The sequence below is a fragment of the Camelus bactrianus genome, chromosome X (genome assembly GCF_048773025.1).
Source record: "Camelus bactrianus isolate YW-2024 breed Bactrian camel chromosome X, ASM4877302v1, whole genome shotgun sequence".
Taxonomy (NCBI): Eukaryota; Metazoa; Chordata; class Mammalia; order Artiodactyla; family Camelidae; genus Camelus; species Camelus bactrianus.
In genome coordinates this window covers 115,399,221-115,421,167 of record NC_133575.1, presented here as the reverse complement: position 1 = coordinate 115,421,167, position 21,947 = coordinate 115,399,221, and the positions used below count along the sequence as shown (strand labels likewise).

Here is a 21,947-nt window from a genome sequence, read left to right as displayed (position 1 = left end):
TTCCTCCTATAAAGAAAAGTTGTTCATCCTCCACTAGCCAACCAATTTGGCCACTGGGTTGTGACCATACCCAACTACCTCCTTAAGAACACCCTCCCCTCTCTTTTCTATAGTTTCACCCTCTTTTCTTCAATTTGGTTCTTTCTATCAATTTATAAAAATGCTTATATCTCAATTGTCTTTAAAATACAAAAATCAAAATGTTTCAAATATTTGCTTCCCTCTAGCTGTTGCACTTTGTCCTCCTTCATGGTAAACTTCTTGAGAAGTTGTCTATGTTTTCTGAACCCACATCCTCACCTCAAATATTCACTCCTAACATAAGACACTTTCTAGACCTTGTCATTCTCAATTGCTGCCTGCTAGCATTTGCCATCATTGTTAGCTCCTTCTTTGAATTTATTTCCCTTCCTCTCCAAGGCCTTGATCCATGCCCAAGGGACTTAGAGAAGAAGCAGACATGACCCCTGCACTAAGCCTTCCTCCCCATGTTTCATATTTTCCCTTATCTCATTCCCCCTCTCCTCCACTCCTCAATCATCTGTGAACTAATCCCCACCCCACTGCTCCACTGCAATAGCTCATGCTAAGCTCACCAATGACCTCCCTGTTGATAAACCAAATGGACACTATTCAATCTTTGTCTTATTGGAATGCTGTTGAACCTGCCATGCTAATAAAAATGCCCCTCTCTTCTAACCATTAACATGGCTCTGATCTCATTCAGATCCCTAAAACTCCTTTTTCTGGGAGAAAAGAGGCTTCAGTCTATTCTTCCTGCGAGCACTCTTGCCTACCCTCACCCGAGGGATCTTCTTGAAGAACAGCTCTGACACACAATGGCCCTGTTCAAAACTCTTCTGTACCTTCCCTTTGCCTACAAGATCAAGTGCAGGTTCTTAGTTTGGCATTTAAGGCCCAGCGTTAGCCTGTCCAGCCTCCCATTCCAGCTTCCTCTCCCAAAGACTCCTCCTTGTTCTCTATCACTGCACATTTCTGATTGGCTGGCTCTCTGCTTGGAATGCCCATCTCTGAACCCCTGCCTGGAAGACCCATTGATGGCTACAAGGTCCAAATCTATGTGAAGGGCTGGCTCCTCCTGCCTGCATGCAGCTTCCAGGACTGCTCAGCCACAGGGAGGCCTATCTTCCTGGAAAGTCCAGGGCAATCATGACTTCCTACCTCATACTCTCCTCTCTTGAAACACATATGAGAGCCAATACTGTGTCCGAGGCCTTGCTGGCTATTCCCCCATCACTAAGTTCAGGGCCTGGGACAGACCAGCACACAGGAAATAGTCAGAGAACTGCAACACAGTAATAAGGCCCTGCCTTCTGCAAAGCTCAGGAGTCTTCAAAGGTCCTTGCAGCCATCTTGTGAATGAGGTTTAAAAGGAAGATGGTAAAGGGTAATTAAACTCAGCCCTTAAGAGAAAGGTGCCTGGGGTGGATGTTCCGATGAGGAGCTCTAACCATTTGCCTGTTTTGGCTGCTTGGATTCACTCACTCATTCACCAAATACAATTTGCCAGCCATAGGACACAGCACTCCACCCAGGGGAATACGGGTAAATCAGACAACCCTGCATCTCCTGGAGCTCCAATGTCAGTAGAGAAAAAGACATATGTGTAAGACACTTCAAGTCCAAGGCTGGCTGCCTTAAGTGCAGAACTGCCCCTCTCTGCAGCAGTCTGGTGCTGGACAGAAAGGCAAGCAGAAAATCCAGCAGCTTTCTCTTTCTAGTAGGTTCAGGAATGCTCTGCTTTTGCCTGTTGCCTGCTCTGCAGCATGTTGTCTTAGGGCAAGAGTGGCTACCTAATGTGCATAGCCCAGGGAAAAATAAAAATGCCAGGCCGCTTGTTCAAAAATGACTAAGAATTTTAAGAAAGAGATAGCAAAGCATGAAACAAAGCTTGGGGCACTTCTGTGTGCAGGGCCACATGGAGCTGCCCAGGCCACACACCCAGGAACCTGGGAAGCATGAACGTGGCCTGCAGTCTTCTCTCCTGCACAGTGAAGGGAGCCAGATCTCAGTGAACTCAGCGACACTAAGACACACATAACTGCACACAGGCCAGTAAACAAATATTTGTTGAGTGCCTACTGTGTGCCCAGGACTCATCTGAAGTTTCAGGGATGTGGTGGAAAATCAGACAGGCACATTCTTTGGTTGGGTTGGTTGGGTTGTCATCACTGAGTTCACTCCGGTAGGGGAAACCCCCCATAAACAAGCTCACAAAGAAATGTTCAGGAAAATCATCAGTTAGTGAGCAGTGTTGTGAAGGTGACAAAGCAGAGTGATGAGATGGGGGTGGGGTGGTAGAGAGGGTGTATTAGATTAGTGCAGTACAGCAAAGCCTCTCCAGGGAGCTGTCGTTGTGAGCTGGGATTCACACAGCTTGTTCCAGAGCAACAGGTGAGGATGCTGCTAGTGTGGCAGCAGCTTGAAGGCAAATCTCTGCAATCCCTTCCCCTCTGAAATAAATTATGAGGGTCTAGGCAAGAAAGATGAAGTCCAAGGATGCTTGAGACTTGAGGTGTCTTCCCTGAATGGAGCCACTGACCCCCACCCCACCCCCAGTGCCTTTTGCCTTTTCCTTTTGGCATCACCAGGAGCCAAGTCTCCAGAAAGACACGGGCAGCCGTCTTGGAGAGGGGGTTGACAAAGCCCCTCTACCCCAGGGGGTCCCTCTCTCACCCAGGCCCCTAGGCTGAACTAGGAACCACATTGTGTGGAGGGCATTTCTTTTGGTTTCAGAGAAAGTCCTCCAGTGGCTGCCTTGGCCTGGTGCTCTGTGGGAGGGTCCTCTCCCACCCCTAAATACCAAGGAAACTGGCCTGTGTACTAACTCAGAACAGAGATTTCTGGGGAGACTTCTTCTGTACCCAGGAAGGTGCTAAGTTACCCAGCTTCTTTTGGATGCCAAGGGATGTGCTCTGAAGGGCTGGAAGGGGTGGAGTGACCGTGGGGGAAATCTCAGAGACCAGGGTACTTGGGAAAGTGATGAGGTGCAACAGGTTGCGCGGGGTAGGAGTGGGGGGTTGCGGGGGGAGGGGCGGGGGATGGGGTACGAAGCGATAGAGGCCAAGTTTGACCCCCGCAGGCTGGAGGAGGTCGCAACCTCCCATCCTGCCCCTACGAGGCCCACTCTGCAGCCTCTCTCCCAGCCGCAGCGGCGGGCCGCTGGTTTCCCCTCCCGGGGCCCGCGCACCGCAGGCTCGCCTCCTCCCCCCTCCCCCACGTCCCCCGCCCCTGGCTGTCTGGCAGCGCCGCAGTGGTGGCGGAGAGGGGCGGGGGGCCTTGGCGACAGGGCTCCTTCCTCCTCTCCCTCCTCCCCTCCCAGCCCGCCCCAGCCTACCCCCGCCTCTCTGCTGCAGCAGTGAACACGTCGTCGGAGATTTCCATCGGGGCTCAGGGGGCGGGGCCGGGGGGGCGCGGGGCGGGGCGAGTGGGAGGAGTGAAAGTTGGAGCCCAGCAAAACCCTCCACACCGCGCTTGGTGCGGACAGACCCAGTGCAGCGACCTCCGCACAGGTGGTCGCGCCGGTCCCCTCCAAGATGTTAGCCAAAGTTCTCCTGATCCTCCTGGGCACATCCGTAATCCTCCCGTCTAGGTGAGTCTCCAACCCAGGACCCAGGAGCCCTCGGAGCCCAGGTCCCTCTGCCCAGGAGCGAGGCCGGCTCCTGAGAGCCCCGCACGCCGCGCCCCTGAAGCCCCGCACGCACCCCGCCCCTGGCCCTCGCACTGTCCAGCCCGGTCCCGTGTCCTTCCGACGCCCACGGCCAGCCTCCGCCCCTCTTCACCTAGGATGGGCGTCCCGGGGCCCCAAGGGGCGCCCAGGAAGGAAAACGGGACGCCTATCACCTGGCCGCTCGCGTCCCCCCCGCCCCCACCCCAGGCCCCTAGACTCCCGCTCCCCAAACCCTGCCGCAGCTGGGGAAAGAGCGCGGCCCTCCCTCTCTGAGCCTTCGGAGGCAAGAGTCCAGCGGCCCGTGGGGTACCCCGCTGGAGCAGGCTCGCGCTTCTGGGGACTCGGGGGGGACTTGGGAAGGTGGCGCCCAGAAAGGTGTGCGGGCAGGAAAGAGAAACTGCGCCTAAAATGTTTGAGTGTTGGCTAATCTGTCCTCTCGTTCAAAAAGAATTTTTTTTCCCTCAGCGCCTACTGAGCACCAGATACTGCTCCAGACCACTTTGACTTTACTTGCTACCCTTCCCGCCTGTCCTCTTGGTGCCAGGCCCAGGCAGGAGCCCAGGTGTAGTCTAAGAGTTCCTGCCCCAGCTCTCCAAACACTCCCCTCCGCCACCAGCCTCCCTCTTCCTCCCTTGGCCCCCTAGAAACCCTGCTGGGTCTAGGGCAGACTGGAGCCTGAGGCCAGGAATGGTAATCTCTTATGTCTGTGGTTTAGGTCTGCATTTCAAGCCCTCCCCCCTCTTACAAACCCTAGAGCTGCCAGTTTCCCTCACATCTTTTTCTGGCCCTGGGACTTTTTGAGGAAGGTTGTCCCCTGCATTTCTGGCTTTTTAGGGTAGAGGATGACTGCTTCATATTTTTGAGACAGCTTCCCAATGGGTGCAAGCTGTCACAAGTTGCTCAGCTTTCTGATCTGTCCAGCATTCTTGAAGTCTCCATGTTACTGGGCTTGTCTTGCTTTTCTGTTTGGGGTTGGGGAGAGGGGAGATAGCTGCTCTTCTCACCCCAGAATGCCTTAGCTTCTCAAGTTGCGTGGCTCCCTGGTGGCTCACTGGTGCACTAGCGGGCTGACCTCATCAGGGGCTTGGTAAATATTTCTGAATGCGTGCTAGGAATTTCCAGTCATCCACATCCCTCCAGATGTGAGCTGGACTGGTTGGGAGAGCTGACATGGTGCCTGATTAGGGCAAAAGAGGGGTCTGGGGGTGCAGAAGGAGGGAGTGGGACCAGAGAGGAAAACAGCATGGAATAGGGGCTATTGTGATGGAAATTACCCTTCCAGACAGAGGAAAGGGCTGCAGTAACTGACGTTCAGACACTGTCCACATGGCAACCTGTGACGTCAGAAAAGAGCTAGGGGGTTGGCAGTGGGGTGTGCTGGCAAGAGTTACCTTGAACCACCTCGCTGTGGCCCAGTCTCAGCTTAAAATCAGTTGTATGACGTTGGGTACAACCCTTCCTCCATCTGGGCCTCAGTTTCTCCACCTGTAAGGTGAAAAAGATGGGAAGAAAAAACAATCCAGTGGCCCTTCTCATGTTCCTTTCCCTCTCCCCAGCCAGTTGAATGAGCATCCTCAGTGGGGGAGGGGGTGCAGAGATTCAGCTCCATCTTGGATCATCGCATCTAGAAGGATGTGGGTGCCTGAAAAGCCCCCATGGAGAGATACCACTAGTCCAGTGCACGAGTGTTTTTCACATTTTTATTATTTCTAGCCCTGAAAGTGGGCTTAATGGCTGGCTGAGAAAAGGTATACATTGTCAGCAGCTCCTTAACCCCAGGGATCACAGGATGAGGGTTTTTTTTTGTTTGTTTCGTTTGTTTTTTTACTGGCAAAAGCAATTTGTAGGATTACAGCAATCTCAAGACCCTCTGAAATCATTTTCGTCACAGACAAAGTCTGGGAGCAGAGGGACTTCCGTGGTCCTTGGGCCTTTGCTTGTATGTTTGCCTTTTGGACCTCGGGGTTCTTGCTGTTGGCTTTGGACATCTGGGAAGGGCCGTTGCAAGCTCTTGGGTGGTCTTAGCTAGCACTGCCAGTCCTGATTATGCCATGGTCCCAGCCACGTCACTCATTTTGCAGGGTCTCAGTCCCCTAGTTCTCCCTCTCCCCCTCCGGCAGTGGCTGGTATTGTCTACTCAGAGGACTGGGGGGAAAGCCTCAGGGAAAGAGAACATCTCTGGGTATGGCATTTGGAAATGCAAGCTGCTTTTCCCAAGTCCAGTTCTTCCCTTGCCCACAATGTGAATTAGCTATTTCAGACATGAGAAACGGCATAGACTTGGCACATATGTACCCCAGTTAAGCTTGAAATGCTGCAGGAAAATGCATTTTGCTGTTCAAGTTGGCAGTCCCTTGGTCTGCAGTCCAGAGACCATGTCCACATTTCCTGCCCTTTTAACCCCTTATTTAAGGAAGCAAGCTGTCTTGATTGCTTTTTTAAAAAAATAAATCATTTGGAGGTGTAACATAGAAATATGAAAGTATAGAAATCATGAGTGAACAGCTCAGTGGATTTTCACAAAGTACACATGCCCATGTAACCAGTACCTAGACTAGAAAATAGAACATGGCCAGTTCCCTCCCCCCACCCTCCACAAGCTTCACCACCTGTCCCCTCCAAGTACACCCTCCTCCCCAAAGGAAAGCACTCTCCTGCTTTCCAACATCACAAGTTAATTTTGATGATTGCTTTTTTAAAAGCTTTTAATTATAATTTTTTTCAAAGACATGTAAAAGTACAGGGAACAGTAGAGTGAATCTCCACAACCCATCACCAGCCTCATTATCAACTCATAGCTGCTTATTTTCTCTGTATCCCACCCATTTGCCATTTCCAGCTTAAATTATTTTAAAGACAATCTCAGACATCATATCATTTCATATGTAATTATTTTAGTATGTATTTCTAATAAGAACTTCAAAAGCATAATAAAATACCACTCTTACACCAAAAATTTTTAGAATAATTTCTTCATGCTGAAGAAACTTACCAGTGTTCAAATCTCCCCTGTTGTGTCATAAATGTTTTTTGCTTTGTTTTGTTTTGTTTTTTATGGTTTGCCTTTTAAAACCAGGCTCCAAATAAGGTCCATATAGTAGCAGATTTTACTAGCATTTTAATCTTTCAAAATACTTTTTATTGAATTAGAACATATATGCAGAAAAATGCTCAAATCATAAGGGCATGACTTATGAGTTGTCAGAAAATGATCACATTGGTATCAAGACACCCACATGAGGGGCTAAAACATGACCAGAACCTTAGAGGCCCCCTAGTGCCCTCTTCCTCACTGCCTGCCAGCAAAGGTAGCACCACCCTGATTTCTAACACCATTGGTGAGTTTCATACATTGGCAGGCAGCTTTTTAGAGGGTTTTTTTTTTGTAATTTAATTATTTTTATAATTTTTTTGGCTGTGGTGCATGGCTGTGGCACTCAGGTTGGACTCCTGTTAACCATCTGTTTCCTGGATAGCCTCTGGGTGAAGGCCTCAGAGCTTCCCCCACCCCTGGCCCCCAACTCCAATGCAATGAAGTCTCACAAAAGCAAAGAAATGCAGAATATTCCCACAGTGTTCTAGAACATTCCTCAGCAACCCTGGCCCTCTGCCTGCCCACTTACTCCCACATGGTGCTGGTCAGGCAGACTGGAGACCAAGGCTAGTAACAGCAGCTGATTGGCCAGAGCTCACACATTTTACGTTGCCCTCTTCATTTTACGTTGAAAAATTCTTTTAAAAATCTTGAACCTAGTTTTGTTATTGATTTTTTTTGAAAAATAAAGAATTACTGTTAAAGGAGGGTAGCATGGGGAGTTCCCAAAGAGCAGCAAGATTTAGAAGAAATTAACTAGAGTAATCTATTACTGGCTCTTCATTTACTGTTACCAGTCACTATTCATGCCCTGGGTTGTAGCTTATTTTGGTTTGCTTTTGTCCCAAGAGACATCACCTGGGCCCCCTACAGAGTGGAGGACAGAGCTTCACTTTTTTTATTTTTATGTTCTAGGATTGAAGGACCTCATGTTGAATCAGAGAAGGCACCCTCTGCTAGTGATGGTGATGTCTACGACCCCAAGTCTCAGGCTCCTGAAGAGAAACCCTCTTCTGAAGAAATAAAGCCCACTGCTACCGATACACAGGACAGACTTGGCAAAATGCCAACAGCCACTTTCATCCTGGACAGTCTCTTTAACAACTACGACTACAAACTGCGCCCTGGCATTGGCGGTGAGTAGTAGAACATAGTTCTCCTCAGGCCCAGAGGGGAAGAGAGTTGAGGGCATAAGTGTGGAGAATGGGCCTGGGGTATAGGTGATGGTGCCATGCATGTGGGCGGGAACAACTGCTGCTGACCTGTCAAGTAAGAGGTATCAACTCTAGTCTCAGCAATGTCATGACCTTGGTCTAGACTTTTCCCTTCTCTTACCTTCAGTTTCTCCAGCTGTAAAATGAAATGACTTGGGTAGATAATTGACCTTCAAGGTATGTCCAACTCTTAGCACTCTATGAATTGAGTCTTGTCACGAAAGAATACAGAAAGAAGTAGTATCGGATGTTAAAACCATGTGGTCCAACGCTTACCCCCTTTATTCCCCATTGACCACACCCTCTCCTGACCCATGCTTCTGTTTGACACTTAACTCTGCCACTTCTACTTACTTTACAGAGAAGCCTACTGTGGTCACTGTCGAGATCTCTGTCAACACCCTTGGTCCTATCTCTATCCTGGACATGGTGAGTACTGAGCTTTGGTTATAGTATATTCTAGTCTAGGGAGCATAAGGCCTTTCATACCTGTTTTTTCTGGGTGTCTGTAACAAGCGTTTTGGGGGGAAGAGATTTTAACCAACACTGACTTGAGAAAGAGGCTGCAAAGGATAAGTCCCTTGTTGCCTGAAGAGGACCTTCAGAATCTTGACTATATCTTCCAGTCTTTCATTCAAAATAAAAATAAAGCAACTTTAAACAACACGATGGAATGGCTCTTTTCTTCTGATAATGATTTTTATGGATGTAAGCTTATAGTCACCAACTCTTGCTCTAGGACTGTTTCTCTAATTTTGCTCTAGTTCCTTGTCTCCTTTCATACTGCTGTCATCCTAGTGTCAGTGCTGTCCCCAGTTAGCCTTCAGTATCTCTCACAAAATATATATCACAATGTACCTACTAACCTGGCCTCCTGAGTGATGTGCCTCCTACTGCCCTGACCTTGCTTAAAGCATGAAGTTCAACTCCACACTCTAGCAGTCAAGGCTTTTGATGGCTGGAGCCAACCCAGGGCTCTAGTTTTATTTCTTTTCACCCTTTTAGAGTCACACTAGTGTATGGGTGTTCCCAGACTATCATGTGCCTGAGCCTACATTTGAGCTATTTCCAGTTTGGGATGGCATGTCTCCAATTTTCTACTTGTAATAAGCCTTATCCTTCAGGGTCTACCTCAAATGATACCTCTTTCATGGCATCTTCCCTGACCTCTACAGCTGTTAATTGCTCCCTTCCTACTCACACCACACTTCTTTCTTTGGCTTTCAGATCTAGCTCGTCTCACAGTTGTTTATGTGATCTTCCCTACCTCGCTGTTTTGTAACTATGCACTGTGTGTTTGCATTGCTCTCTCAATTATGGGTTCCTTGATGTCAAGGACTCAGTATATGTTAGCTGAGCAAATTATGAAAGATGTTCTGCAAATGTCACTTTCATCTGCAGAGGCTGACAATGAGTAAGGCTGTGGTAACCAACCCCATCATGGCCATAGCTTTGACCTGGCCCAAGTCAGACACAGTTTTAGCATACACAGTGGTACCCAACAAGCACCATATAATTGAGTGAGCCCAGAGTCTAGGCTCTGAGATTGTACTTGCAAATAGATACTCAAAGGTAAGTACACATTGATGGAAGATCAGTGTTTACATAGGCTGAGTAGAAGAGTGGGGGATTCCCCATTGTGATGCTTTGTTTGATATCCAATTCCTGAAGCACAGTGAATGGCTATACAAAAAGTTACCCCCGAACACAGTGTCTTAAAACAACGAATAGTCATTAGGTCACAGCTCATGTGGGTTAGGAATCCAGGCATGGTTTAGCTTGTCCTCTGTGCCAGTATCTCACAAGGCTTCAGTTAAGGTGTCAATCGGGTCTGGGGTCTCATCTGAAGACTCAGTTAAGGGACGATCCACTTCCCAGTTCTCACATGGTTGTTGGCAGGGTTCAGTCCTTCTCTGGCTGCTGCCTGTAGACCTTCCACAGTCCTTGCCATGTGGGCCTCTCCACAGGGTAGCTCACAGTGTGGCAGTTGGCTTCCCACCAGTGAGCAAGAGCACGAGAAAAGGATAGAAGCCACACACTTAGGGGAAATAACAAGAAAGAAGAGAAAATGAGAGTAAACAGCTCTCTTTGACTTTCTGTTGATATCTTAAAACTTTTTCTTCCCTCTTCCCTTGATGTCAGATTTATTATTTGCTGTATGAATGTGCCTACCACTGAGTGTGATTTTATCAATCAGCTTGATTAAAATTGTTGATAAACTAAGAACCACCGGGTTCTGAGCCAGAGCTTGAGGTCTTCCAGTCCCACCATCATGGCCACTGTTGACCCTTAATAGGAAATGGACCTTTTAGATCATTAGTGTGGGAATCGAGAAAGTGGCCTGAAGAGTAGTAGATAATTTTGTGGCTACAGTCTCCTTGCTATTTGTGTAAGATATAATTTGGGGAAACAGTTTCTATCATCTGCAAGAGCCCTGGTGGCAGCAGAGCAGCAGCCCCACTTAGTAGCTGAGTGCCCTATTCCTCCTTGCTGTGCCTCCTGGTGTTGGCAGCATTGGTCTCACCTGAAGTGCTGATACCTGACAAGACCGAGCGGTACAGTTGAATAACTCAGCTTTCACCGAACCTGGCATGCAACACAGAACTGGTCCAAAGAGGAGCCAACAACTTGATTTTCTTTGGCCAGTAAGGTGGTGCTTTAGCCTGAGCCAAATTCCTTTAGAAGATTCCAAATACTCACATGGTATTAAATTTCCTGGAGAAGTCTGGCCTTCTACGTAGTTCCAAATTGTGCTTTAAACTGTAGGAGGTCCCGGTCCTTATACAGCCTACTTTTCTGGGGTGAAACTGTAGAGTCCTGCACTGGGTGAGGAGGGGGCGCATATCTGTCTCACACAGTCACAGCACTTGCCAATGAACAAGTCTCCTCAGATCTTTGTGACAGCCTGTGTGGCAGGCCAGGCAGCCACTGGGATCCTCATTTTCTGTTTGAGGCAACTGAGCCTCCCAGCAAGGTTGTGAGTCCCAACATCCTGTTACACAGTGAGTGCGGTTGTTTGAGGGAAGTTCTAACATCCTTTAGTCAATCAGAGGTTGTGCTGAGCACAGGATTTGTCCTTAGGGAGAGCAAACTGAACCCACAGCATGTGGATTTAAATCAACTGTTTCTACCAATCTCCTGGCTAACCTTTTGAAATACATATCCTGAGCCTAGAAGGCAGTGACCAGCCTGGGAATGACTGCCTATCACAGCATCAACAGTTACTGAGTCTGCTTCTCCCTGTGGTAATTATTGAAAGTGATTCCAATTAAGCCAATTACTTAACACCAAATTTCTAGCATTTCAGCTGAGCTGAAAGAGAAGTACATCCCAAGCTCCCCCGTCAAACTGGGGAAAAATTGAGCCGTTAGTTATCAGTTGATGTGTAGTGAACTTAACAATGGGAATCTTGTTAAATAGAAATGAAATGCTTGTTTGAAACACATAACATAGAGCAGGAGCAAGCTGCGGACTGTGGAAGGGAAGGCTCCTCTGGCTCCCAAGCAGTTCTGCAGGCCAGTTTGGAACTGTCAGCCACTTGGGACTGTACAGCCACTCTGAAGGCCACTTGTGAAGGCTGATGTGGCTGGGCAGGACTAGGGGCTCCCATGTGAATGGTAGCCAGACTCTGCCATCCTTTTTTCTGTGTGAGTCTCAACATTCTCAGTCTGGGGGGCCTGGCTCCCGGCAACTTGGCAGTAGCTCTCACCACCTTTTGGCCTGAGCAGCAAAGGCAAGCAGGAATTGTCTTGACACCTCCATCCCAAGGGCTCTATGGGACCCCATGTTGTGAGTTTCTCGTTGAGGTTCATTGTTTGATGCAGGATAGCTCAGGGGAAAGGCCTAGAGGTCCTGCAGAGGAAAATTGGACCTTCGTACCCAAAGGGATTATTGGTGCAAGTGAAGTAAGCGCTGTAAAGGAAAATGGGTAAAGTTCGTCCCAGGGCAAGGCCATGGTAATGGTCCTCTTAAAAAAGGGCACCTAACCTCTGGATGTATGCATGCGCTATTTGTGTGACATTGCACAAATCTCTTTCTCTCTGAGCCTCAGTGTCCCTACCTCTAAAGTAAAGGAGGCTGGGCTAGCCCTCAAGGTTCTACCGTGGCCTAGTACTGGTAGTTTCAGTTCAAGCTGCTTGCAGTTGTACTGCAGTCTGTTTTCTCTACCTTCAAAACCAGTGGTATGTACTTCTCGCTTCTCATGCTTCTTACTATTAAACATCTTTTTTGATGTTTATGGGATAGAAAGCCTCTAGGGACAAAATCATCATGAGTGTATCTAGGCATGTGCACATGCATATATTCAGAGGTTAGGTGCCCCTTTTTAAGAGGAAAAACAAAACAAAACAAAACAAAACAAAAGATTCAAAAAACATGAGACTAAATCAGCTTTTCTGTCATGACTCAAAGCACTTCATTTTTAATACAATTCTGGAGAATGAAGGATTAAGATGGATTAATCTGTGCTTCCCAAATAAAAGCTAAAAGGGCAGACTTCACTATATACAGTCCAAGGTGTATATGTTTGTAAATGTTTAGAATGATTTTGAGCTGAGATTTTTGATTTGCTATGGAAATGTGGGAACTGAGAGGATTTTAACCTCGCTAGAGTAACACCATAGCCCTACAAGGGAGCGGTGATGTGATGAGCCCAGCCCATGCAATTAAGCTAACATTACCTGCCTGTTTCTAGATGAATTGTGTCTTTCCAGATTGTTGTATATTGGGAATGTTTGTTTTTTCCTTTGAGGAATATCTGTGCAAACCTAGGTGGGCTCCTGTCAACTTGACAGGCCCATCACAGGATGGCATGGACATGTTCTTTGTCTGCACAGTCCCAAATGTATGCTTTTTTATCCTTCTCACCAGGAATACTCCATTGACATCACCTTCTGCCAGACTTGGTATGATGAACGCCTTCGTTACGATGGCAGCTTTGAGAGCTTTGTTCTGAATGGCAACATGGTGAGCCAGTTATGGGTCCCAGATACCTTTTTTAGGAATTCTAAGAGGACCCATGAGCATTCGATGACCATGCCCAACCAGATGGTCCGCATCCACAAGGATGGCAAGGTGTTGTACACAATTAGGTATGTCAAGCCTCTGGAGTCTTGCTTCTTGGAACTCTCCTTCCCCTTCTGAGAATTTTTGGCAAAGAAACATGGGCAGAGGTTTCATCCTGAATAATACTTCTAAGGGCCCGTCCAGCTTTCTTAGACCATGAGTTCAACCCCCTCATGCACAGACACAGATACTAAGGCCTCAAAATAGAAAGATATTGCTTAAGGCCACACACCAAGTTTGTGGCAGGGCTGGGACTGATACCTAGTTACTTACTTCAAGTCCAGAGCTCCCCCAACTATAATATACCAGTATGACTGCATTGCCTAGACAATTCCACCCCAAGTGGGCCCTGGATGTAGAGACATGTCCATGGTGATGGAATTATCCATGTGGAGCAGCAACACAGCATTTGGAAAGCTACCTAAGACCAGGCTGGACACTTGAATGCCTGGTGGGGGAAGGTTGTGTATAGGTGATATGGGGCAGAGAGGTGGTAGAGAGTGGGAGAGTATTGGCAAGTCCTTGAGGCTGGGATGGGCAAGAAACAAAAGCCCATCTAAGTTGGTCCATACATTTCTCTGGTGATGGAGACTAGAGGAGCCAGATACTTTTAAGCTGTTCTTCCTCTCTTTTTGTCTCTCCTTTAAGCTCTTTGTCTCAAATCCCACTGTTGCCACTCATTGGTGGTGGTCCCCAGGCCCAAGTTGGGTGGATATCTAAGTGCTCAAGGCCAGCCTAATGAGGCTCCTTTCTCCCTTCCAGGATGACCATTGATGTTGGATGCTCACTCCACATGCTCAAATTTCCAATGGATTCTCACTCTTGCCCTCTGTCTTTCTCTAGCTGTGAGTACCTTCTTAGGTTCCTGGGGCCCCAGAGTTGTCATGCTGGGCCCCGTCTTTTTCTCATCTTTGCCCTTTACATTTTTCTGCCTCTGCTTTTCCTCCTAAGATGGTGCCAAGGCTGCCCAGGACCTCCCATTCCATCCTCATCTCCTTTCCTGCTGACAATACTGTGTTGCTTAACCTGGGCCTCATGATGGGTTCCTCCCTCTCGTTTCCACCGCATTCAAGTCAGTCATCTGCCTCTGAAGTGCATCTCAAGTATGTCTGCTCTCCACTGTCGCTACTTTGGTTAGGTCTTTGTCAACTTCCACTTGGCCTTTTGTAATGTTTTCACTTTGAAACTGAACATGACCAAAACTAAGTACATGCTCTCCTTCCAACTTCTACCCCCAAAACAAGTGTGTTGCTTCTGTGTTCTCATCTGTCTCATTGAAAGGCACCATCACCCACTCAAGCTGTCTAAGCCAAGGACTTTGATGCTTCATTCTTCTTCACTTCCTACATCTAATCCATCAATACATCCTGTTGGTGTGCCCTCCTGAATCGTTATTGATCTTGTCTATTTCTCTGCATTCTCACTGCCACATATTTGACTCCTACTTTCATTCATTTTATTATACCTGGGTTACTGCACTGATCTCCCATAACTGGTCTCCTTGTCAACAGGCCATTCTTCTGTAAGAACTAGAGTGACCTAGCTGAAGCATCACCCAGACCTGGTCACTTCTTAGTTTCAAATCCTTCCTGAATTCTCATGGATCAATTCCAGATTCCTTAGAATAACCCTCTAGGCCATTCATAAGCTGGCCCCTACTATCCACTCCCACATACTTCATCCATCCTCTCTATGGCTTTTGGCACTTCCATAATACAACAGGCATTTTCACCTTTGTGTGCATAGAACACCCTCCGCACCCCTTCAGCTTCATCGATACAGAGAATATCCTCAACTTTTAAGACTTATTGGGAATGTCACCTACTATATGGACTCTTTTCTGGGTGTGTCCCCAACTCATCTTTCCCTCCTTTGTTTCCCTACTGTCCCATGGGCAGAAGTTTCTCAGAGGAATTCCAACAATTACAGATGTGTACTCATTGTCTGACTCAGTAAAATGTGAATGCTTGAGGGCAGGGCCTCTGCCTTGCCCATCTCTGTATTTCCAGCACAAGGCTTGGTACTAAGAAATGCTCAGTAAATGCACTTACTGGATGGACTTCAACAATGAGATAAGAGAAGTAAGGTCTCATAGCTGGTGAGGCCAGAGTCAGGACTCTAAGGCATTGCTCAGACACCATGATGGTGGAGACCTCAGCTGGGCTTCCCAGTCTCACATGACCTTCCTTCTCATGTTGCTTTCCAGTTTCCTATCCTGAGAATGAGATCATCTACAAGTGGGACAATTTCACGCTTGAAATCAATGGAAATAATTCCTGGAAGCTCTTCCAGTTTGATTTTATAGGAGTGACCAACACGACTGAAACTATTGCAACCATAGCTGGTAAGTGTACCTATGAGCCAAGGCCAGGTAGAGGCCCAGGAGGGAGGTAGGGATGACTGGAGGTGGCCATCCATCCATACAAATGCTGTGTAATCATCCCATGAAAATGTTGTAGAACATGGCTCCTGTCTTGTAAATGCTAAGCACTTACAACTGTTTGCAGAGGAAACTGAGACTTTGTAACTACATCTCAGTCTCATCTGCAAAGAAGTAAGTGCTTTGCCAAGCCCCGGAGAGGGTAGGTAAGTAGAAAAGTTTTATTGCTGTCAGAATTTGCAACTAGCTTTGTCATGCAGACCCTTCAGTTTCAAGATCTGTGTTACAACTGACCTACTTGGATGACTTTGGGAAATGGAGGTCATGTGAATTTTCCATATCCAGAGCCAATCTAAGTGGTTCTAGTTGAGTGGGAGGCAAAGTCTCTCCTAACGGGAGGTGGAGGCTAGAGTTCTGATGTCAGCTAGGTGAGGTCTGGGATAGCATGGAGGAAGGTTCAGCACCTACAATGGCTGCTGTATCAACATTTATTTTAAAGGAGCAGCCCTGACACACACAGATTCCTGTCAAAGCCTCCACGGTGGATTCAACATGGACATGGTGATCGTTGGTTTTCTGATATTGTCCCAATAATGACTAAAGGGGAGGGTCCTGGGGTCCCTTAAACTTCAGCTCCCAATAGGTGTGAGTGTCTTTGCTTGTGTTCCTAGGTGATCTGAATGAGAAGCCAAGGGACCTCCCTAGGGTTGCTCCCAGAGCAGCTTGGAAACCCTCTTCACACATACTGACCAAATCAGGGCAGTGGTGGCAGTGCCCTCATCGTTTCCAGAATGTGGATGGAACCAGTCACCCAAGCAGCCATTTGCCATGGGAGGCGTCTTGCTTTGCTTCCATGTGGCTAGGCAGAAAATCTGCTTTTGCTTTACTTGTTGAGTGATCACTGGGTGAGGGATAGCTCATGCTCATCTGGCTAGAGCTTTGCTTGCACTGTACTAGGGGCAGAGGGCTGCTTTACAAATGTTTTACTTTTTCTTGGGGGGTCTGGGTAAGCAATTTTACTACCTTTGACTTGGGATCCTTGCTCTTCTTCCAGCTAACCATTGGCCTGCCTCTTGCCTTTCTGCACCTCTGTTTCCCCAGACAGGTGGGGACCCATCATCAAAAGCGGCAGAGGAGACAAGGCCCAGGGGCTTTCAAGTCACTAGTGGTTCCGTTTAGTAGATGGTTGTGCATTGTTTCAAAATGGTGCCCTAGTGACTACAAAGCCCCAGAGCCAGCATCATCACCAAAGCAATGACAATAGGTAAGCACCAGTCCTCCTTGGGAGAGAAGAGAATTCTTGGGGAGAAAGAAGGAGGGCTTCTTTCTCTTTTACTAGAGATCAGTTGATCTTGAATCATGGTTTCCTCAGTACCGTAGTTATCTTTGGGATTGATCCCAACTCTTTCAGCCGGCCCTAGGCAGTTCTCTCCATCCAGAGCTGATTTATGTACTCAGCTCCTAAGGGAATAGGAATGCAGTGGTAGCTTGCTACTCTGGCCACCTTGGGCCTTCAACCAGAGAATCTCTGCTTCAGGAGGCTTTCAGAGAGTCCATCCTTACCCCCAGTGAGCGTGTCATCTTTCACTGTTGGCTGTTAAGTCCCTGATGGAATCTTACCCATCATTAGGATTTCAGTTTCTTGCAAGGGAATTTCTTCCTTTTATAGACAATTCTGTCCATCAAAGACTCTCCTAGTTCACCTGAAATTGGAGTCTCTGGAACTTCCACCATTAGACATTATTTCTTTTTCCCTAGAACTACTGAGCTTACAGTAAGTCTAGTCAGTCTTCTACAGGGTCAGGATCAAAGGACCAGTATTATGGCTCCAACTCTGGGTCATATTCTTTTGTATACTATACAACCATTGTTCCTTTTCCTCCCCTGCTCTTCAAAGCTTTGCTCTACTCATCCCTCTAGTCCCAGTGCTCTGGACACAGTCTTTTTTATTGTGTTTCTCTGACAGTACAGTGACCAACTGTGGTCTGGCTAAATCAGATAAGAGCAGAAAGAAAGAGTCTTTAGCTTTTTTCCCTCTTTGGCTCCTCAGCCCCAGATATCTTTTTTTTTTTTTCCTTACCCATGCTCCTCTATTCCTCAGGAATAAGAAAATGTATGTTAGTATCTTTACTCAGCCTCCAAAGACAAATTTCCATCTCTTGACAAGTAGAGAAGGTTCTTCTTTGCTGAAATAAATAAAATACAAATAGAAAAAGCTGATAGGATAATAAATCTTATTGCAACAAGAATTTGCAGGGAGTGGTTGTAGCTGAGTAGGGCTGTCTTAAATTGCAGTCAAGACCCCAGGAAAAGGGAACTAGGAACTTGATAAATATATTCTGGCTAGTAGGTAAGTGCGAGTGGTCCCTGCAGCAGCCCTGGAGGAGGAGTTCTATCCACAAAGCTAACTATTCTGGACACAAGTATTCAACTGACCCCAGGCCACTTCCTTGCCTTTTTCCAGAAGATTCTGAGAAGTCTTGCCCCTTGAGTGTCAGTGCTGCCAGGTGAGTAGGAAAGGCTGTTCTTCTCATGCAATTCCAACATTCCCAGACCTGCTGAGTAGGTGATCTATTTTCTAAAATAGGAAGACACATGGACAGGTTAGTGTTCTGGTCCGCTTTACAAAGCTGTTGCCAGGCAGTAGCAAGAGTTGCCCAGCATCTGCTAGGTTCCAGGCTGTGCTGGGCTTGGATTTGCCAGAATGTGGCCACAGGGCTCACATTATGCCTGCTGTGGAAGGGTTTAAAAGCCTACCTAATTCAAGGCCAAACAATTCTACAGCATCACTGAGGTAGAAAATCTGAGCCAACATCAAGGACATGATATCCAATGAATGTGAAGACCTCAGTCTGCCTTGTGGATGTATATTCTGCAGACCTGACATCTAGAGGGCTGACTGAAATTTTCACTTTCAGCCAATTCTTCTATTTTCTCAAAATAGTCAGTTTGGGCTAGGGTACTAGACTAAGAACAGGGAGTCCATGATGCAAATATCGGTATAAGTATGTGCCAGCTGTCTCAGGGAATCTGAGAGTGGATGGGATGAGCTTAGAGTAGGGTGTATGTGTAAGACATCAGTTGGAGCCAGATCACGATGGGCCTTTAGTCTCAGATGATAGAGTGTAGACTTGATTCTTGTAGCTCTTGTGGAGCAGGGAACCACCAGAGGTTTGGGGTTAGGCAAGTGATTTCTTTTGGCCGTTGCTGGATACATTGTAAGAGCCAGAAGTGCATGTGTTAGGCTGTGATTCTGCAGACTAGATATGGCACCTCAGTGGATGTGAAGGCCTCAGTCAGCCATCTGGACATTGGCTGTGTGGTTCTGATATCTAGAGTGCTAACTGATTTTATTGCTTTCATCTGACCCTTCTGCCCCCACTCCAGAAATATGGATGCAGGATGTGGGACAGTGAATTAAGAAAGAAGCAATTAAAGTTCTAGCTCTGGCTTAGCTTTTAACTGACCATGGGCCTTGTAGTGAACCTCCTATCTGGGCTTCTTCTAATCCTCTGTGGGTGGCACTGGGTTAATGTGTGTCTATCCTAGGACCATGGTGGGGATCCCATGAACTGAACAATGGATGGGACCCTTAATATGCATGTCTTGTGCTGGCAGTGCTATAATGAAGTGGTGGGATTTTTTTTTTAATATCTTCCAGGTGATTTCGTGGTCCTGACGCTTTTCTTCAATGTGAGCAGGCGGTTTGGCTTTGTTGCCTTTCAAAACTATGTTCCTTCTTCTGTGACCACGATGATCTCCTGGATCTCCTTTTGGATCAAGAGAGACTCTGCTCCAGCCAGGACTTCTTTAGGTAAGTGGCTAAGGTAGGCATGCACATGAAGCACAGAATTGCCTTCTTGGGGGTCCTTTCAGAAGTGTAACGTATGAATCAGGAGCTCAGCCCACCTCCATCCTGTGCCTTCCCAGGGATCACCTCTGTACTCACCATGACCACCTTGGGCACCTTTTCCCGGAAGAATTTCCCACGTGTCTCCTATGTTACAGCTTTGGATTTCTATATTGCTATCTGCTTCGTCTTCTGCTTCTGTGCTCTGATGGAGTTTGCTGTGCTCAACTTTCTGACCTACAACCGGGCAAATCCCCGTGGTTCTCCAAAACTTCGCCATGTATGACCTGGGTATGGGAGTGGTGGCAAGGCTTTGGCGTTTGGAAGCATGCAAGTGAGGGCACTAGGACTCATGACACATGGGTGGCAAGCTCACCAAGTGATGGGGGTAACTTTGGGCTTTAGCAGGAATGGAACAAACTTTCCCATGTAATGGTGGGAATCTTGGGCGGGGGAGGGGTGGGAAAGAAACAGTGTACCAAGGACAGAATCTCCCAGAAACCCAGAGGCCACACCCAGGCATGGTTCATCTTCCCTTAACTCATTCCCATTTCTTCCCTTGTTCCTTTCAGCCTCGTGCCCGTGCACGTGACTTTAACCGTCCCCGTGTCCGTGCTATCAAGCATCCGGATGCTTTTGTGTGTGACATCGAGGACTCCGAGGACAGTGATGAAGAGGAGGGCCCATCTTGCCCAGCCCGGCAGTCCATCAAGCCCTGCAGAGCCCCACGTCCTGGTGGCTGCTGCAGGTGGTGCAGGAAGTACTTGTGCGTGGTCCCCTGTTGCGAGGGCAGCATGTGGCAGCAGGGCCGCCTCTTCATCCATATCTACCGTCTGGATAACTACTCACGAGTTATTTTCCCCGTCACCTTCTTCTTCTTCAATGTGCTCTACTGGCTTGTTTGCCTTAACCTGTAGGGACCAGTTGGTGCCCTGTGGGGCAGCCTCCTTAGTTCCCCAGGAGGTCCCACACCCTTTGCTAAGGGAGTTGAGGGGGAAGCAGCAGCAGCAAGAACAATTGGAGAGTGTATTTCCTTCCCCATTCCCCAAACAGAAGCCTGCATGGAATTGGTCTTCATGGCCCTCTACCCTGCCTGGCCCATTCACTGAATCTCCTTGGCAGCCAATTTGAAGTAAAACGGCACACCTATCTGTTCCTCAAGGGGCATTTACGATCCTCCGGCTTCAAAATGTAGGCTCTCAGTGACCAGCTCCCTTAAGACTGTGTGCATGTGTGAGTGGATTAGTTGTCTCCTAAAAGGGCTAACACCCACTGCCTTTTTTTCCCCAAAAACGCAGTACTGCCTTTGTGGTGCTCCAGGCCCAGCTCTGGCCTCAGCCTCAAAGTGCACAGACCAGCTGTTTTCCTGTTCCTGACACCTCCTTAAGGTGCTGGACAGCAGTGTAACAGGGAGAGGGGACCCCATCCTTAAGTCAGAGTATTATATTCTTGATTCTTTCTCCCTGCCCCCCTCTTCCTTCCCCTGCAGATAGACAGACACTGGCGTCATCCCTTTAGGAGGAGGGGAGCCAGCAATTCAGCCTCTTTAGGACAGTGTCCCTCCCTCTGCTGCTGTGACACCTCCCTCTCCCCTCCCCGCTGGGCTCCATTCTTCATCTGCACTACCAGCTCAATGCCTTGCATCCAGTGGGTATCTATTTGTGTGTGTGATAATAGTAATGACCCCCTGCTTTATATGCCACTTTCTCCCTCTTCCTTGACCCCTGTGACTCTTTCTGTAATTTCCCCAGTGACTTTCCCAGCCCTGACCCAGGTGCTAGGCCGTGGTGACTTCCCAGGGCCAAGAAATTAAAGGAACTCTGCTTTTCAGCGAACATTACCCCCATTGATTGGTGCCCACTTAAGGCACACTGTAGGAGTTCTGCCACTTCCTTGGCCCCTGGACCCATGAAGCAGTCCACTCTTATCCCTGGGGCACTCTGACAATCACAATCAATCAATTGAATTCCCTGAAATTTGTACAGCACTTTACCTTTTGCAAAGCATTTTTGACAGATTATTTCTATTTTGTGCCTCATAGCCCTGTGATCTATTCAGGACAGGTTTCTTATCCCCATTTTGCAGATGAGAACCCTGAGGCACAGATTTCTATGGGACTGTGGCCTCACTAGGAGCTACCCAGGAGCCCACTGTCACCTTCAAGACCACATGATAGGGCTAGGCAGCTCTGATCACATTGATTTGATTCTATAGCCTCTGCTGGCAGGGCCCAGAGCAGCAGCCTCTTTTAATCAGCATTGGCCTGCTCAATTTCTGGGCCTCCGGTGCTCAGACTGCCCCTAAGATCTAACGTCTCCTGGCTCTGGTAACCCAGTGAGATGAATTTGGACACGCCCCAATGCTTGTATATGCTGAATGAAATCTGTGTCTGTATTTTATTGGGGGGAGGGGAGGGTGGGGCTCCATCTGCTTTTTGTGACCATCACCTGAAACGGGGAAATATATCAATAAATATATCAACAGAGTATGAACAGTATGACTGATTTCTTGGGCATTCGAGTTTGTTCTCAGCTCAGCTTTGAAACCTTAAGTCAATGACCCAAACCTTTGTCTGTTACCCTCTCCTATCCATGACTCCCATCCATGACCTACCACATATGCACCATGTACCCCTCTCTCAGTGGAGAAGTGAA

General features: G+C 47.7%; 1 protein-coding gene across 3 annotated transcripts; it reads left to right on the top strand.

Moving 5' to 3' along the window:
- Positions 1–3,466: 3,466 nt before the first annotated feature.
- GABRE (gamma-aminobutyric acid type A receptor subunit epsilon) lies at positions 3,467–21,696 on the top strand. Of its 3 annotated transcripts, none has more exons than XM_045517664.2 (9): positions 3,467–3,613; positions 7,701–7,921; positions 8,361–8,428; positions 12,869–13,089; positions 13,826–13,908; positions 15,270–15,407; positions 19,105–19,257; positions 19,452–19,573; positions 19,866–21,696. In XM_045517664.2, the coding sequence occupies exons 1-9, from the start codon at positions 3,558–3,560 to the stop codon at positions 20,208–20,210; spliced, it is 1,407 nt and encodes a 468-aa protein (XP_045373620.1). In that variant the 5' UTR covers positions 3,467–3,557; the 3' UTR covers positions 20,211–21,696. The 3 variants fall into 3 exon arrangements, with proteins under 3 accessions (XP_045373620.1, XP_010954675.1, XP_045373623.1); XM_010956373.3 differs by having other exon boundaries at positions 19,374–19,573; XM_045517667.2 differs by having other exon boundaries at positions 19,374–19,584; positions 19,866–20,004.
- The last annotated feature ends 251 nt before the right edge of the window (positions 21,697–21,947 follow it).

Excerpts from the sequence above, each read along its gene's own strand:
- GABRE (XM_010956373.3), top strand. The coding sequence starts at position 3,558 with ATGTTAGCCAAAGTTCTCCTGATCCTCCTGGGCACATCCGTAATCCTC. Across the intron at positions 3,614-7,700 it reads TCCGTAATCCTCCCGTCTAG|GATTGAAGGACCTCATGTTG; the intron begins GTGAGTCTCCAA and ends TTTATGTTCTAG. Across the intron at positions 7,922-8,360 it reads ACTGCGCCCTGGCATTGGCG|AGAAGCCTACTGTGGTCACT; the intron begins GTGAGTAGTAGA and ends CTTACTTTACAG.